General features: G+C 60.1%; 2 protein-coding genes across 3 annotated transcripts in view; one reads left to right on the top strand and one right to left on the bottom strand.

Moving 5' to 3' along the window:
• Positions 1-9022, top strand: part of POR (cytochrome p450 oxidoreductase) — a 58481-nt gene extending 49459 nt beyond the window's left edge. For both annotated transcript variants that reach the window (XM_077777908.1, XM_077777909.1), the window contains exons 4-16: positions 2587-2715; positions 4044-4193; positions 4685-4809; positions 5133-5222; positions 5441-5539; positions 6531-6647; positions 6741-6859; positions 7051-7232; positions 7325-7474; positions 7754-8024; positions 8105-8250; positions 8337-8422; positions 8521-9022. In XM_077777908.1, coding sequence (XP_077634034.1) covers positions 2587-2715; positions 4044-4193; positions 4685-4809; positions 5133-5222; positions 5441-5539; positions 6531-6647; positions 6741-6859; positions 7051-7232; positions 7325-7474; positions 7754-8024; positions 8105-8250; positions 8337-8422; positions 8521-8665 — 1809 coding nt within the window. In that variant the 3' untranslated portion in view covers positions 8666-9022. The remainder of the gene's footprint in view (positions 1-2586; positions 2716-4043; positions 4194-4684; positions 4810-5132; positions 5223-5440; positions 5540-6530; positions 6648-6740; positions 6860-7050; positions 7233-7324; positions 7475-7753; positions 8025-8104; positions 8251-8336; positions 8423-8520) is intronic.
• A 130-nt stretch (positions 9023-9152) lies between these two features.
• Positions 9153-14848, bottom strand: part of TMEM120A (transmembrane protein 120A) — a 6234-nt gene continuing 538 nt past the window's right edge. The window contains exons 3-14 of the mRNA XM_077777864.1: positions 14783-14845; positions 12996-13114; positions 12709-12825; positions 11026-11085; positions 10698-10793; positions 10535-10624; positions 10313-10378; positions 10148-10209; positions 9948-10040; positions 9762-9826; positions 9587-9655; positions 9153-9506 (exon numbers count right to left, since the gene is read on the bottom strand). Coding sequence (XP_077633990.1) covers positions 9393-9506; positions 9587-9655; positions 9762-9826; positions 9948-10040; positions 10148-10209; positions 10313-10378; positions 10535-10624; positions 10698-10793; positions 11026-11085; positions 12709-12825; positions 12996-13114; positions 14783-14845 — 1014 coding nt within the window. The 3' untranslated portion in view covers positions 9153-9392. The remainder of the gene's footprint in view (positions 9507-9586; positions 9656-9761; positions 9827-9947; positions 10041-10147; positions 10210-10312; positions 10379-10534; positions 10625-10697; positions 10794-11025; positions 11086-12708; positions 12826-12995; positions 13115-14782; positions 14846-14848) is intronic.

Here is a 14848-nt window from a genome sequence, read left to right as displayed (position 1 = left end):
AAAAAAAAAAAAAAAAAAAAAAAAATACAGCATATGCTTCGGTGTTGTTTAGCCTAGTCCCAGACTTATACACACCATCACCACCACTTTAGAACATCTTAGCACCCCAAACAGCCACCCCGTACCCATTAGCATCACCCCCCACTAATTCCTAACCCCCACCCGCAGCCCAAAGCAGCGTTCATCCACTTGATTAGTTGCCTGCATCCCTTACAGAGTTGCCGGTTCGGGACATTTCATAGAAGTGGAATCGTTCACTTAGTTACCACATCTTCAGGGTTTGTCCATTCCGTGTCGCACGTCAGCACTTCGTTCCTTTTCACTGCTCAGTCCTGTGCCAGTGGATGCATTTATATTTATTTTTCTCTCTCACTTTGAGGAAGTAAAAAAAGAGCTGTTCAGATTTTTCGCCAGCTCGTGTTGCGTTTCTGGACGCATAACAGGGAGAACTGCCCTCCTCTGTGTTGAGACCCTTCCCCTGCAAACTCAGGGCCTTCCCTGTGAGTGAATCCTTCATCAGTAACTTCTTGCAAGTTCCTGCTAAGGCTTATTTGTTTTAATTTTTAAGTTTATTTATTTTGAGAGAGAGAGAGAGAGAGCAGGGGAAGGCCAGGGGGGCGGAGAGAGAAAATTACCAGCAGGGTCCACACTGCTAGCGTGAAGGGGCTTGAACTCACAAACTTTGAGATCGTGACCGGAGGCAAAACCAAGAGTTGGACATTTAACCTACTGAGCCCCCCAGGCGCCCCTTGTAAGGCTTATTTTGAAGTTCTTCATATGTTTTGATGCCACTGTAAACATTTAGCTGCTATTTTAGATCCTGTTTTGTCCCCTTAACCTGATAGTCTACAAGCCTTTCTTTTTTATAAAGTAGTTTTTGTAAGTGATTATTTTAAAATACCTTTTTAGGGGCGCCTGGGTGTCTCTGTCGGTTAAGCGTCCAACTTCAGCTCAGGTCATGATCTCACAGTTCGTGAGTTCGAGCCCCAAGTCAGGCTCTGTGCTGACAGCTCGCTCTCTGTCTCTCTCTCAAAAGTAAACGTTAAAAAAATTTTTTTAATAAAGTAAAATACCTTTTTAAATGATTAGTAGNGGGGCTTGAACTCACAAACTTTGAGATCGTGACCGGAGGCAAAACCAAGAGTTGGACATTTAACCTACTGAGCCCCCCAGGCGCCCCTTGTAAGGCTTATTTTGAAGTTCTTCATATGTTTTGATGCCACTGTAAACATTTAGCTGCTATTTTATATCCTGTTTTGTCCCCTTAACCTGATAGTCTACAAGCCTTTCTTTTTTATAAAGTAGTTTTTGTGATTATTTTAAAATACCTTTTTAGGGGCGCCTGGGTGTCTCTGTCGGTTAAGCGTCCAACTTCAGCTCAGGTCATGATCTCACAGTTCGTGAGTTCGAGCCCCAAGTCAGGCTCTGTGCTGACAGCTCGCTCTCTGTCTCTCTCTCAAAAGTAAACGTTAAAAAAATTTTTTTAATAAAGTAAAATACCTTTTTAAATGATTAGTAGAAAATTCAGGAAACATAAAAGGTATGCAAACACTTTAAAGCAATTATAATCTATACGTTTCCTTTTTTCCTCTGTACCTATATGTTAGGGCTTGGTGCAAAAATCAGCGACCCCTCCAGGGGTCAGGGCAGGGGAATCCTAGTGCAGAGAAACCTCATGGCCGCATAAAGGGACCAGAAGGTGGCCTGTACTTCCACCTTCCAGATGTTGCAAAGCACATCAGTTGGCTGGGCCGAATTTGCTGCCCCCCTGCCCCCCAAAAAGGAAGTCTGGGGAATAGAGTTCAGCTGTAGAGGCCACAGGAGGAGGGTGGAATGAAGAATGTGGGAGCCAGCTCATCAGGCACCATTTGTGTGGTCTAGATTTTTGTAAAGAATAGGTATTCAGAAAAACTTACCCATAATTCTCCATTTGGAGACTCTTGGTACACTTCTTGCCAGATTTTTCCCTGTTTGTGTGTGTGAGTGTGTAAATGTATATGTGGACACCAGTGTGAGTATAGAACAAAATTGGATTAGACTACCGTTTGGTCTTGGGGCGCCTGGGTGGCTCAGTCGGTTGAGCGTCTGACTTCGGCTCAGGTCATGATCACACAGTTTGTGGGTTTGAACCCCGCATCGGGATCTGTGCTGACAAGTAGCTCAGAACCTGGAGCCTGCTTCAGATTCTGTGTCTCCCTCTCTCTCTGACCCTCCCCTGCTCATGCTGTCTCTCTCTCAGAAACAAATTTTTAAAAAACATTAAAAAAAAAAAAAGAATACTGTTTGGTCTTCTTTTTTTTTTTTAACTGAACATTATATTGTGCTTTTTCATGTGTCCTTTAAAAATCTGTCCAAAGTGTGATCTTGAGCAGCTGCACGTCTGGGTGGCCTTTGTCGCTGTCCTCCACAGCAGTTGGGGCAGGGAGACGATCGCCCCTGGGTGACTTGGGAAGACTTGGAGCAGGAAGGAAGAGGGGGCCCTTGATGGACCTCGCCTGCCCAGCCCACCCGGGGGCCACCTGGGGTATCTGGTACAGCCTGTGGCTCCTGGTCGCTCACTGAGCCCACGCATCTGGCCTTCCCTAGGGCAGGAACATCATCGTGTTCTACGGCTCCCAGACGGGGACAGCGGAGGAGTTTGCCAACCGCTTGTCCAAGGACGCGCACCGCTACGGGATGCGGGGCATGGCTGCAGACCCCGAGGAGTATGACCTGGTGAGCCGGCCCCGCTCCCCCATCCTCCTCCTGGCTCCTCCAGTGGCACTGATGAGGGCATCTGGGCCACGGGGATGGACGGGGACGGGCATCTCCTGTTGTTTGTCCGGGCAGCCAGCTGGTCCTGGCCGTGCGCGTGTGAGCTCCTGGCACTGCGCGCCCTCAGCCTTCCCTGCCCTGTGCGCCCTGGGCTTCCCCATGTTGGGTCCTGGGTGGTGCGGGGAGAGGGGACAGGACTCAAGCACTGGGTGGGGTGGGCGTGGGCCTCAGCAGCCCTGGAGGTGTCTCTGCTTCTCCCCTCCGCCCCCAAAGCGCAGCCCCGGGTGACCGTCTCCAGGAGCCTTTCATAGGCTTTGAAACGAGGCTGCATCAACTTGTGTGTCTGGCCACTTGGGGAGGGGCCAAGGGGAGCCTGACGTTTGGGAGTAAAGACCCCCATTTGGAGCCACAGAATCCCCGCCCCTGTTTGCCTGGGACATGTCTGCCGTCCACTCAGTCTGCAGGACCGTGTCCCTTCCAGGCACCGCTGCCCCTGGCCTGTCGCGGAGGGACTGGCTCATCTTGTTCACTCTCCTCCGGGCATCGACCCCATGTCCTGCCCTAGCTTGGAAGCGGCTCTAAAGCCCAAGAAACTTCTAGCCATCTGCCTGCCTATTTTAGGGTCAGGGAGCTAGCGACAGCTAGGCCACCAGCCCCAGTAGACAGGAAGGGAAGAGGCTGCCCGGTGAAGTCCGAGTTGCCATCTTTCTCTGTCCCCGACGGGGTCGTTGTAAGGCAGCCCCAGCACCCGTTGCCAGCTGTGCTTTCCCCCAGAACCCGTCTCTCCTGAGTTCACCCCCCTGCCCCCTGTGCTGCTCTGTCTCCCAAACCCAACCGTCCGCACCTGCTCCACCCCCGACTAGGGGTCTTGGTGATCAGCACCACTGTCCGTCTGTCTGCAGACCTGGGTTTGAAGTTAGCCAGCAGTTGGTTAGGAATTTGCAAGAGCCCAGGCCCCTCTCTGGTCCCCGCATATTGTGGGACAAGGGTCTCCCCCAGGGCTCGAAGCACAGCACCAATGTTACCCAGCCTGCTTCTGCCTGTCAGCACCCAGGCCCTTACACGTGTTCTTCTGTGCCTGCTGTTCCCTTGAACCCTCACTGTTCAAATGCCAGCCCCGTCCATGCAGGCCTCCCTGACTGCCCCGTGCCCCTTCCTGACCGAATCATTCCGTCCCATCCCCCAGCAGCCACCCCGGGCAGGGCCGCCTGTCTGCATCCCATCGGGCGCAGACCTGACGTAGGCTCAGTCATGGTCGCTGGGCCCCGGCCCTGCTCTCGTCTCTCCAGGCCGACCTGGGCAGCCTGCCGGAGATTGAGAACTCCCTGGCAGTGTTCTGCATGGCCACCTACGGCGAGGGGGACCCCACGGACAATGCACAGGACTTCTACGACTGGCTCCAGGAGACGGATGTGGACCTCTCTGGAGTCAAGTATGCGGTGAGTACACCCCCACCCCACCTCCCGTGGCTCACAGCTTACAGCACCTCTCAGGAGCCTCTGGACCCTCAGTTCCCACCAGGCCGGGGTGTCAGGACATAGGCTGAGCGGGGGGCCTGGCAGGGAGGTCCAGGGAAGGCGCCCTTGGGCCCCCACCCTGCGAGCATCTGCTCCCCCACACAGCTCCGCTTTGCTCCAGGAGCACTGCTTGTGGTAAAGGCGAGCCGGTGGAGCAGGCTGACCCCCACAGGCTGGGCCGGGAGCGCCGGGCAGGGAGGGTGAATCGCCCCTGCTGGCCACCCAGGGTTGAGGCTTAGGGGCCGCATGTCACCTAAACAAAGCCGCTTCCAAGGGCCAAAGGTGGCCCGCCTCACAGTGCAAGTTGCCTGGCGGGCGTAGAGGCCCAAGGGTGCAGGATAGCAGCTCGGCCGGCACGGGGAAACCAACCCGACCACTGAGCAGGCCTCAGACCCGTCCCTCTGTCCACACAGGTGTTTGGTCTCGGGAACAAGACCTACGAGCACTTCAACGCCATGGGCAAGTACGTGGACAAGCGGCTGGAGCAGCTCGGCGCCCAGCGGATCTTCGAGCTGGGGATGGGCGATGATGACGGGAAGTGAGTGTCCGGGCCCCCGTCCCCCGCCGGCATGCCTCAGGAGCCTGCAGGGTTAGGGCCGGCCGTGGCACACGAGGGGAGTGCAAAGCCACATGTCCAAGAAGCTCCCACAGGCATCACCAAGGCCAAGGGAAGGCGGTGACTCCGCCCTTGCTTTTCCACATCCTCTGGGCTCCGAGCCTCCCCTGCTTAGCATAGACGCCCTAAATGCCATCAGACGCCTCGGGCTCCACCCCAGGGTCGGGGGGTTGGGGGGGGGCTCAGGCTGGGCAGGGAGAGGGGCTCCCTGGGGCCGGCCTCATTCCCTCCCCTGCCCCCACCAGCCTGGAAGAAGACTTCATCACGTGGCGAGAGCAGTTCTGGCCGGCCGTGTGCGAACACTTCGGGGTGGAGGCCACCGGAGAGGAGTCCAGGTGCGTGTGTGCACGCGGGGGCGGGAAACCTGGCCCACTGGGCACTGGGAGCTGGCAGACGCTCAGTCACAGAACGAGGGGGTCCCGGGGCCCGCGTTAAGGCATTTGGGCTTTGCCTGAGAGGGACGGGCACCAGGGGGGCTTTCCTCACCTTCTCAAAGCCTGCGGCACCCCAGGCTCCCCAGACCCCCCCACCTCACCCTGCTTCCCCTTGCCAGCATTCGCCAGTATGAGCTCGTGGTCCACTCAGACATCGACAAGGCCAAGGTGTACATGGGAGAGATGGGCCGACTGAAGAGCTACGAGAACCAGAAACCGTGAGTCGAGAGCGTGATTGGGGGCCTGGGGCCGAGGTGCCCCCAACAGCTGGCAGGCCTGTGTCCCCACAGGCCCTTCCCCCCCCGGACCCCATCTCTACCCTTGCCTGTGAGTGAGTGTGGGTGTGGGCCCACGAGTTTGCCTCTACCACACAGGAGGGCATAAGGCAGAGGAAGACGCAGCCCTGTACCCAGGCCCTACCCCCGCTCTCTCCCAGGGGTCCCTCAGGCCGGGGCATGACCGCCAGGAGATGGGCACTTGCTCAGTTTGTACTTAATGTGACATTTTACTCTAAGTAAAAAAAGGCGGGGAGGCCCCTCCCAGTGCCTGGACCAGGACATCGGGCATAGGGCCATGGCTCCACTTTGAACCTTGGTGGCAAGGACTCAACTTCCTTAAAACTGCCTCTGTATTTGGGACTTTTTATCCAAAAACACTGTTCTCTCTTGGGCCCCCGACTTGCTGCCCAGACTCCTGGAGCCGCCCAGGAAAAGTACCCCTGCCACCCTGAGGATTTAAGACCAGTGGCCCTGCTTGAAGAGGAAACCCAACATTTCAGTGACTGTGCGAAGTAAAACTAGGCGCACTGTCCGGGCCAGGCGGGGTGAAGGAGCTCTGCTGCAGGGTCACGGCGCCCAGGCACCTTCTGTCGTGGGGAGCTGTCTACAGGGGCCTGGCCCTCCTGTGCACTCAGCCCACAAACATGTAATGGGTGGAGGGTCTCCCTGGCTTTTAGGGGCCAGCCTCAGTTTCCTGATCTGTAAATGGAGACACTGATGACCTAGCTCTGCCCACTTCTGGGGGGCGTTGAGGGCACTGCCTCAGATCGGGCTGGGAGAACCTTTTACATAATTGGAGAGGTTTCCTGGGGCCCTTGGAGGCCAGCTCTAAGGTTCCCTGTGTTCTGTGAAACCAGAAGGGTCCCTTGGGGGCAGGGAGATTCAGATTGAGGGCTTGGCCAATCACTGAGCTGCTCTCTTCCCCACCCAGCCCCTTTGATGCCAAGAATCCGTTCTTGGCTGAGGTCACCACCAACCGGAAGCTGAACCAGGGAACTGAGCGACACCTCATGCACCTGGAATTAGACATCTCAGACTCCAAACTCAGGTGCTGGCAGCCTCCCCTCCCCCAACCCACCCCTCCCAGAGCCTCCTGACCCTGCCTTCCACCCCCTCCTGAGCCTCGAATCCTCCACCACAGGTATGAATCTGGGGACCACGTGGCCGTTTACCCAGCCAATGACTCTGTCCTGGTCAACCAGCTTGGCGAGATCTTGGGTGCCGACCTGGACGTCATCATGTCCCTAAACAATCTGGATGGTGAGTCCTGGAATGGAGGCTGCCCTCCCTCCAGCCCGGGGCCAGAGGCAGCAGGCAGGAATGGGCCCCTGGCAAAGCCATAGCTAGGTTGAGCTGCTTAGGACCTCATACCCGAGACCCCATGGTTTCAGGCTGTGGGACAGATTGCTCAGCAGCCAATAACCCCAAATGCTCTTCCCCTCTCCCTGCAGAGGAGTCCAACAAGAAGCACCCCTTCCCCTGCCCCACCTCCTACCGCACGGCCCTTACCTACTACCTGGACATCACCAACCCTCCACGCACCAATGTGCTCTATGAGCTGGCACAGTACGCCTCGGAGCCCTCTGAGCAGGAGCACCTGCGCAAGATGGCGTCCTCCTCAGGCGAGGGCAAGGTAGGCCTGCCGCCACCACCACCTCAGCCCTGTCGCCTGGGCCACAGCACACTCCCCCAGCCCCTCTTCACCCTGCATTTGGTCTTCCCCAGGAGCTGTACCTGAGCTGGGTGGTGGAGGCTCGGCGGCACATCCTGGCCATCCTGCAGGACTACCCATCCCTGCGGCCCCCCATCGACCACCTGTGTGAGCTGCTGCCTCGTCTCCAGGCCCGCTACTACTCCATTGCCTCATCCTCCAAGGTGCGGGGCCCAGCTCACCTAGGGAGGGCACAGCTTGGGGGTGCCCTGACCCGTGGCCCCAGCTCTGCCCCAAACACCGCATATCCAGCGGGCTGGACCACGAGACCGTGAACGGCTCTCTGCCAGTGTTGAGCCAGCCAGGATAGCTGCTGGAAAGGGGATTTTGAGATTTGGGCACCACGAAGGGTGAGAAGGGCCCTGAGAAGACTTGGGTGACAGGGCCAGGGGGCACAGGAGGGAAGGGGCCTCAGGCGTCCTCACCCATCGCACCCCCACCAGGTCCACCCCAACTCCGTGCACATCTGTGCCGTGGCCGTGGAGTACGAGACCAAGTCTGGCCGCATCAACAAGGGGGTGGCCACCAGCTGGCTGCGGGCCAAGGAGCCTGCCGGGGAAAACGGCCGCCGGGCCCTGGTGCCCATGTTCGTGCGCAAGTCCCAGTTCCGCCTGCCCTTCAAGGCCACCACCCCTGTCATCATGGTAGGCCCAGGCACGGGGGTGGCCCCCTTCATAGGCTTCATCCAGGAGCGGGCCTGGCTTCGGCAGCAGGGTGAGTTGTGTGGGTGTGGGCGGGGTTCCACAAGGTTCCTCAAGCCCGGGTACCTGCTTACCCCCTGCTTACCGCCCCAGGCAAGGACGTGGGGGAGACGCTGCTTTACTACGGCTGCCGCCGGTCCGATGAGGACTACCTGTACCGCGAGGAGCTGACTCAGTTCCACAAGGACAGCTCCCTCACGCAGCTCAACGTGGCCTTCTCCCGGGAGCAGCCCCACAAGGTGAGGGCCTGGGCAGCCCCTCTGGGCCAGGATGCGGGGCCATGGGACCTGCCTCATCACTGCGCTGCCTCTACCCCCCACCCCAGGTCTACGTACAGCACTTACTGAAAAGGGACAAGGAGCACCTGTGGAAGCTGATCCACGAAGGGGGTGCCCACATCTACGTCTGCGGGTGAGTAGGGGTAGAGGAGGGGGAGAGGTGGGGTTTGTTGGCCCCGGGGCCTGGGGTGGTGGGCGCCCTGGCCCAGCACCACCTCCTTACTGCCCCAGGGACGCTCGGAACATGGCGAGGGACGTGCAGAACACCTTCTACGACATCGTGGCTGAGATGGGGGCCATGGAGCACACCCAGGCCGTGGACTACGTCAAGAAGCTGATGACCAAGGGCCGCTACTCCCTGGACGTGTGGAGCTAGGGGCGGCCCGGCCCCTCAGGCCCCACAGACTCGCTTCCCCATGTAATCACTTCCCTCACTCCCTTCCGCCAGTCTGCTGGCTGGTTTCTGCCCGGCCTCGCCGCAGGGGGGCGGGCGGGCCAAGGGACAGAGACCCGCCCAGGCCCCAGACGCACCCTCTGGAGCACCCTGGCCCCAGGATGCATGGTCAGGGGAGGCCCCAGGGGCCTGTGTTTTGTGAACCATCTCGGGCCCTTGGTGGCTGTATGGAAGGGGCTCTTCTCAGCTGAGCTGGGGCCCAGCGCCTCCCCATTATTTTCAATGACTGTAAATAATTTTAAATAATCTCTGGTCCTTGGAATAAAGTTGTTTTCTGTATTTTGACTGCTATTGCTTGAGCAGATCCGGAGCCTCCCCTCGGTCTACTCAGAACGCCCCCCAAGAACCCATGCCGTGGTGATACAGGGGCCCCCACCTCACCCTTCGGAGAGCACACACCTCAAGCCACCTCTGTGCTGCTCTTCCTTTATTGAGGCTGCTGGCCCCCAGCTGCCCACAGGCCTGGGCCACAGGCCCAGGCGCTCCTCTTCAGCACAGCCTTTGGGGCCCACAGAGCCCACAAAACCCCAGGGAGAGAAGAGACCCTCCCGGATGAGGGGAGCCCCCTACCCCCTCAACACAGGGGCCAGAAGCCCCTTCCAGGCCAGGGGTGCCGTAGGGAGCCGGGCAGGCGAGGGAAAGCCCAGACTCATTCCTTCTTGCTCCCATGCCTCTGACTGTGGAATTTCTGGTGCACAACCCGCAGGGTGGTGAAGAAGTTGCCAAGGAAGAGGAGGAGGAAGGGGAAGCCGCACATAAGCACCTGGGGGAGGAAGTGAGGTCAGGGCGGGTTGGGGGGCGGGCGCTGGCCCTCCCCGGCATGCCTCCCCAGCCCCAGCTCACCTGCCACTCCTTGCACTCAGGATCCCGGGCCAGGTTGAACAACGTCAGCGCGTTAAAAAGCTGCCAGAACTGGAAGGGATGAAGGGTTTCAAACAGCAGATCCCAGTCCCCACTCAGGCCCAAAGCCAGGACGCGGGGACACCCAGCCACATGCTCGGGGACAGAGACCACTTACGTGTCCAAAGAAAAGAAACGGCAGCAGGAAGGTGAGGCCCCGCCACATCCAGGACTGGAAGCCCTCTGCGGGGAGGAAAGGCAGGACGGAGATGGACACAGTCTCTCAGAGCCGCGTGGACAGGAAAGGACCTCCCCTTCCGGCCCCCCGTCAGGGTTCCAGAGCGGGCGGCCACGCCCGACTCACCCACAGTGAGGTCCATGGTGTGCCTCTCGCCCAGGGCCCGCAGGCGGTACAGGCAGCCGCTCTGGTAGTAATACTGCAGAAACTGAACGAAGCCTGGGGTGGGGGGCATCAGAACGAGGCTGGGGCCCCAAGTCCTCAGCCCACCTCCCTCCCCCCCAAGGGGGGTTCCGGAGCCGAGCAGGGCCCTCTTAGGTACTCACTCTGGTACATGGAGAAGGACAAGAATTGGTTCCGGAACTTCTGGTACATGAGGCCGTCAGGCCTGAGGTAGAAAGCAGTGGGAAGGGTAAGGAGTTCAGGGGCGCCACCTTTCTGTCCCGCACTTCCCCCCGCCCAGGGCCCGGGAGCCAAGCCCGGCCACTCACCACGTCAGCATGACTCCCGACAAGAAGGTGGACACGTAATGATGGAAAACCCACCAGCCTTTGATCCTGTATAGAGAAGCCAGTGTCACTCCTGTCCCTGCAGCCCCGAGGACTGGTGCTCAGGGACAGGGAGCAAGGCCGAGGCAGCACCCCGACCCAGTGCCTGCTTCTGAGGGGCCCAGGGCACCCGCCCCTCCCCGCCCCCCTCGCGCCCTTGCCCACCGAGAGCCGTTGTTGATGAGAATGCTCTCTCGGATGGTCAGCGTGCAGTAATACCAGACCAGCAGGAAGTTGAAGGCGGCATCTGTCACCCTGCGGGGGGCACAGAGGGTTGGTGCCAGAGCCTGGAGGCGGCAGGGGGCCCAGTCCTGAGCAGTTCACCCACCTGGAGTTGAGGAGGAAGCGGCAGGTGAAGGAGATGAGGATGAGGATGATGGTGAGGTAGAGCTTGAACTTCTCGTACTCGTCTTTGTAGGCAAACCTGGGTGGACACACACTGGTGGGACAGGCTGGGACGCCCGCGGGGCCCACGCTCGCCTCCGCCCGGAAGGGAGGCTCCTGCTCCGGACACACTTCCGAGGGCAGCGCGGGCTGACACGGAACAGCGACCCCTGCACCCCAAGGCTTAGCCAGGGCAGCTGGGGCGCGGTGGAAAGGACCCAGGACGGTGGACAGCAGGGTGGGGACCCAGCCCGCCCACGACAACAAATTACTTAGCCTGCTTGCTCAGGAGTGTCACGTTGACATTGCCTAGAACCAGGCTCAGGTACAACCTAGGGGAGGGGGGCACCGGGTGAGAAGGGGCTCCAACGAGGAGGGCAGCCAACCGCGCAGAGCTGGGCCGCCATCCCTACCTGGACTTCCCATGGCCCTGGCCTAGGGTTCCAACCTCGGGGGTGCTGTGGACCACTTCGAGGGGAAGGAAACACCGAGGCCCAGCCTCTCCGCCCGCTCCCCAGTCCTGCTCCAGGGTAATCCAGCAGCATCACCTCCCTCATCTCTCCCCAAGCTCCCCCACTCAGGGCCTCCAGGGCAGCCTGGCTCTCCCCCCCCCACCCCCCCGGAAGCCGGCCCGGGGCCCAGAGCCCATATTTCAGATCGCCCCTGAGAGCAGGGACAGAGCTCAATGCCTGTGTGCACGGCCACCCCCTATCCCCTCCCCCATTCCTGCTAGCAGCAGCAACCCACACCTGGGCCCCCTCCTGGCTCAGAAGAGTCCCCTCAGAAATTCAGCTCGTGCTCTGAACCTGAAGTGCCCAGCCTCCCAGGCTGGTTGCCCCATGCACACCCTGGCTCCCTGAGACTTCCAGGCCCCCCAGTGCCAGGCTCCTCTCCCCCAAGCCAGCCGAGTCCCCAAGCCCCCCTTACACGTCAGCCACTTTGTCAACCCCTTAACTCCCAGCCCCCTACGCCATCCCTGCGGTGGCCTCGCTAAACCGTCCCTTCGGGCCACTGACATCTCCTGGGCCTCCCTCCTCACCCTCTCTACACCTGCTCCCCTCACAAATGAGAGGGGCCCACGCCCAGCCCTTCCCGCCTCCCCAGGGATTCCCCTTTACTGGGTCTCTCACTCTGAGGGCCCCACCTCCCCACAGGCAGATGCGCCCAGGTCTTCCACAGGTACAAAGTAACACACGCACGCAGCAAAAGCACCCCCCACCCTTCACGCCAAGTTCCAGCTGCTGGTCTCCCCTCCCATTGAAGGCCATGCTTTTGAACAATCGCTAGATGTGCCCATCCCCCTGCTCTCCGTCACCTGTTATCAACTTCCACCTCCACCATCCTGTGGAGTGGTTCTCTCCAAGGCCACCCTGGCTTCCGGGAAACCTTTCCCTTCCATATGGCATGTGACCGCCCCCCCCCTCCCAGGGCCATCTGGTCTGAGGCTGCTGTCCCCTCCTTCCAGAACATGCTCTTTCCCAGCAGTCTTGCTGTCTATGGTCTCTGCTGGATGCTTTTTACTCAGCCAAAGGTTGTATGCCATCCCCTGCCACCCTCCTCAGTGACAGTGGCTGATCTAAGGGTCCCTCTGCCCGGCCTACAGGCCTGAAGCAAACTCAGAGGCCTGGCTTCCCCTCTGGTCTCCCACCCCCTCCCTGAGCTCTGGTCGCACCTGCAGCTTCCAGCCTCCCATGCCCGCCAGGCTCCCTCCATCACGCACTATGCTTTCCCTGACCCCTCAACTCCAGTCCCCGTCCTCTCTCCCCAAAGCACCCATCTCAGTGAGCTGTCACAGTCACTCGTGCCATCTCCCGGACACAGGGCTGTGCCTGACTGCTCGGCCCAGAGTGGGTCCAGAGAACATCTGCTGGCTAAGCAACCAAGCAAAGGAAGACCGTGCTCCAGGCCGCCTCCAAGGAGCGTCTGTGAACGGAGCTTGGGGAAGGGGTTCTCACCCATTCTTCTTGGGCAAATAGGCCTCCATATCGAAGAAGAGGCCCTGGCGCTCCTTGATCTGGTTCTCCAGCTCCCGTGCGGCCTCCTCAGCATCCGACTGAAGGGAGGGTTTGCATCTGCAAGTGGACAGAAGCTGGAGTCAGAGCAGGGCGCCCCCAGGTGTCCCCAGCCGACCCCTGTGGGGCAGGAGGGTAAACAGGGCCCAGCGAGGGGAGATGCCACACCTGGGACACTCAGGGGTCAGTACCAGCTCTCCCCCAACCCCAGATCTGACAGTNTTCCTAACTGCTTGAGGACAAGAGCCAGCTCCTGCAGCTTCTTCTTCTGCCGCGTGATAGAGCTCGTACAACCGTTCTGCAGCTTGATCAGCTCCTCCAGCTTCAGGCGGTACAGCCGGTGGGTCTCCTGGGGAGGGCAGGCTCAGGCTGGTCAGAAGTCCCCCACCCAGCTGGGCAGGGAGGTGGGGCACAGATGCCCCCAGGGCACCTCGGGAGGGTCTGAGCAAGAAAGGAGGCGGTCTTCTCCCAGAAGCAGGCCAGGGGATGGGCTCCTCCTCAAAGCCCGAAAGCCATCACCGCCCCCTTGTCCCAGAAAACAGATTAGTTTCTGGAAGCATTTCTTGGTGGAAGCCCATCTACTGGTTGTTCCCATCCCTCTCTGTCCCCACCCTGAGTTTGGACTATAGGCCCAAGGGCCTACCTTCTCGCCCAGTCAGGCTGCCTGAAGCCACTCTGGTCCTCTCGGATCCTCCTGTCTACCCAGCCTGCTAGCACAGGGGAGCTGAGGTTGTCCAAGCCGCCTGCTGCTAAGCACTCCCCGCATCTCCTTCCCAGGTTAAAGGTCATCAGGCTCCAGCCCTTAGACCTCCGGCTGTAAGACCAGTCCTTCTACCCCTCCCCCAGCACCTTTGGCCCAAAGCGTCCCAGAGCACTTTGCCCTGGTGGGTGAGTTTCCAGAGAAGCAGGCCGGAGACAACCGGGGCAGTGTGAGGAAGGTCAGGCAGGGGTGGCCGCGCTGGAAGACCAGGTCTGCCCTGCTCAGGACTCCAGGAGAACCTCTAGTGGCAGCAGGCTTGGCCAGGCCTGCGGTGGGCAACAAGGCTTCCATGCACACAGGAAGGGGCTGGAACCAGTCCAGGAGACAGAGAAAGCCATGGCCAAGTACCCAGCTGGCCTAGGCTCCCCCCTTTCTAGGTCTTGTTTCTCATGGCCCAAAGGAGCCACCACACCCCCCTTCAGAACCCAGCACGTGCTACATCTGCCAGCCCCTACCACGGCACTTTCCCCCGTCCAGAGGAGACCAGCAGCCTTCACCCCTCCCCACAGGGCTCCCCACAGAACAGCACAAGGGGCATACTAGACAGATCCAGACAATTCCTCCCACAGCTCCCAACTGGTATCAGAAAGGTTCCAACGCCGTCCAGGCCCATGAGGTAGGTCCCTGCAGGATCTGGCACGCCCACTTCTCCCCTCACTCTTACAGAAGCAGCCACATAGTCCTGCCTCCGCAGCTGCGGTCCTACACCCAGGATGGGCCCCGCCCCCATCCAGGCACTTCACCTACACATCCTACTACCCCTGGCCCCACCAGCCGGGCTCCCTCCCAGGGCAGCCCAGACCTCCCAGCGCTGCCCTAGGGCGGGGACCGCGCTGCTGGCGCTGCTCGGGCTCCAGCCGCGCGGGCGCCCAGGACATGTTTGCGGAGTGACTGACCCGAGACTGGGCCCGGCCGGCTTTGACTTAGGCAGCCGCTCTCCTGAGAAAGGACGGGGCAGGGACCTCTTTCCGAGGCCCCCGCATAAGGCCCCACGTCCGCTAGGCGCAGTGGGTCCCTGCCAGGGTCGCGGCGGCCGTGCCAGCGATGGGGCTTCCGCCGGACACTCATTTGAGGCCGAGAGGTGGGTCCAGCTACAGCCACCAGCACCCGGGGTCTCCTCGCCCTCTGGAGCCATGCCAGCGTCCCCGACCCTTGACCCCGAGCCCCCCCCACTGCCTGACCCAGGGCTGCCCAACCCTTGACCTCGAGCCAGAGCGACGTGGCTCGGGACCAATGGGCGCCCTCACTGGCACTCACCTGGAGGCTCTGGAAGTCCTGCTGCAGCTCCTCCCAGTCCCGCAGGCAGTCACCTAGCGGGCCCTT

This window comes from Crocuta crocuta, unplaced genomic scaffold (assembly GCF_008692635.1).
Source record: "Crocuta crocuta isolate KB4526 unplaced genomic scaffold, BGI_CrCroc_1.0 scaffold217, whole genome shotgun sequence".
Classification (NCBI taxonomy): Eukaryota; Metazoa; Chordata; class Mammalia; order Carnivora; family Hyaenidae; genus Crocuta; species Crocuta crocuta.
The sequence above is the reverse complement of the archived record's forward strand: the minus strand, read 5'-3'. Positions and strand labels throughout refer to the sequence as shown.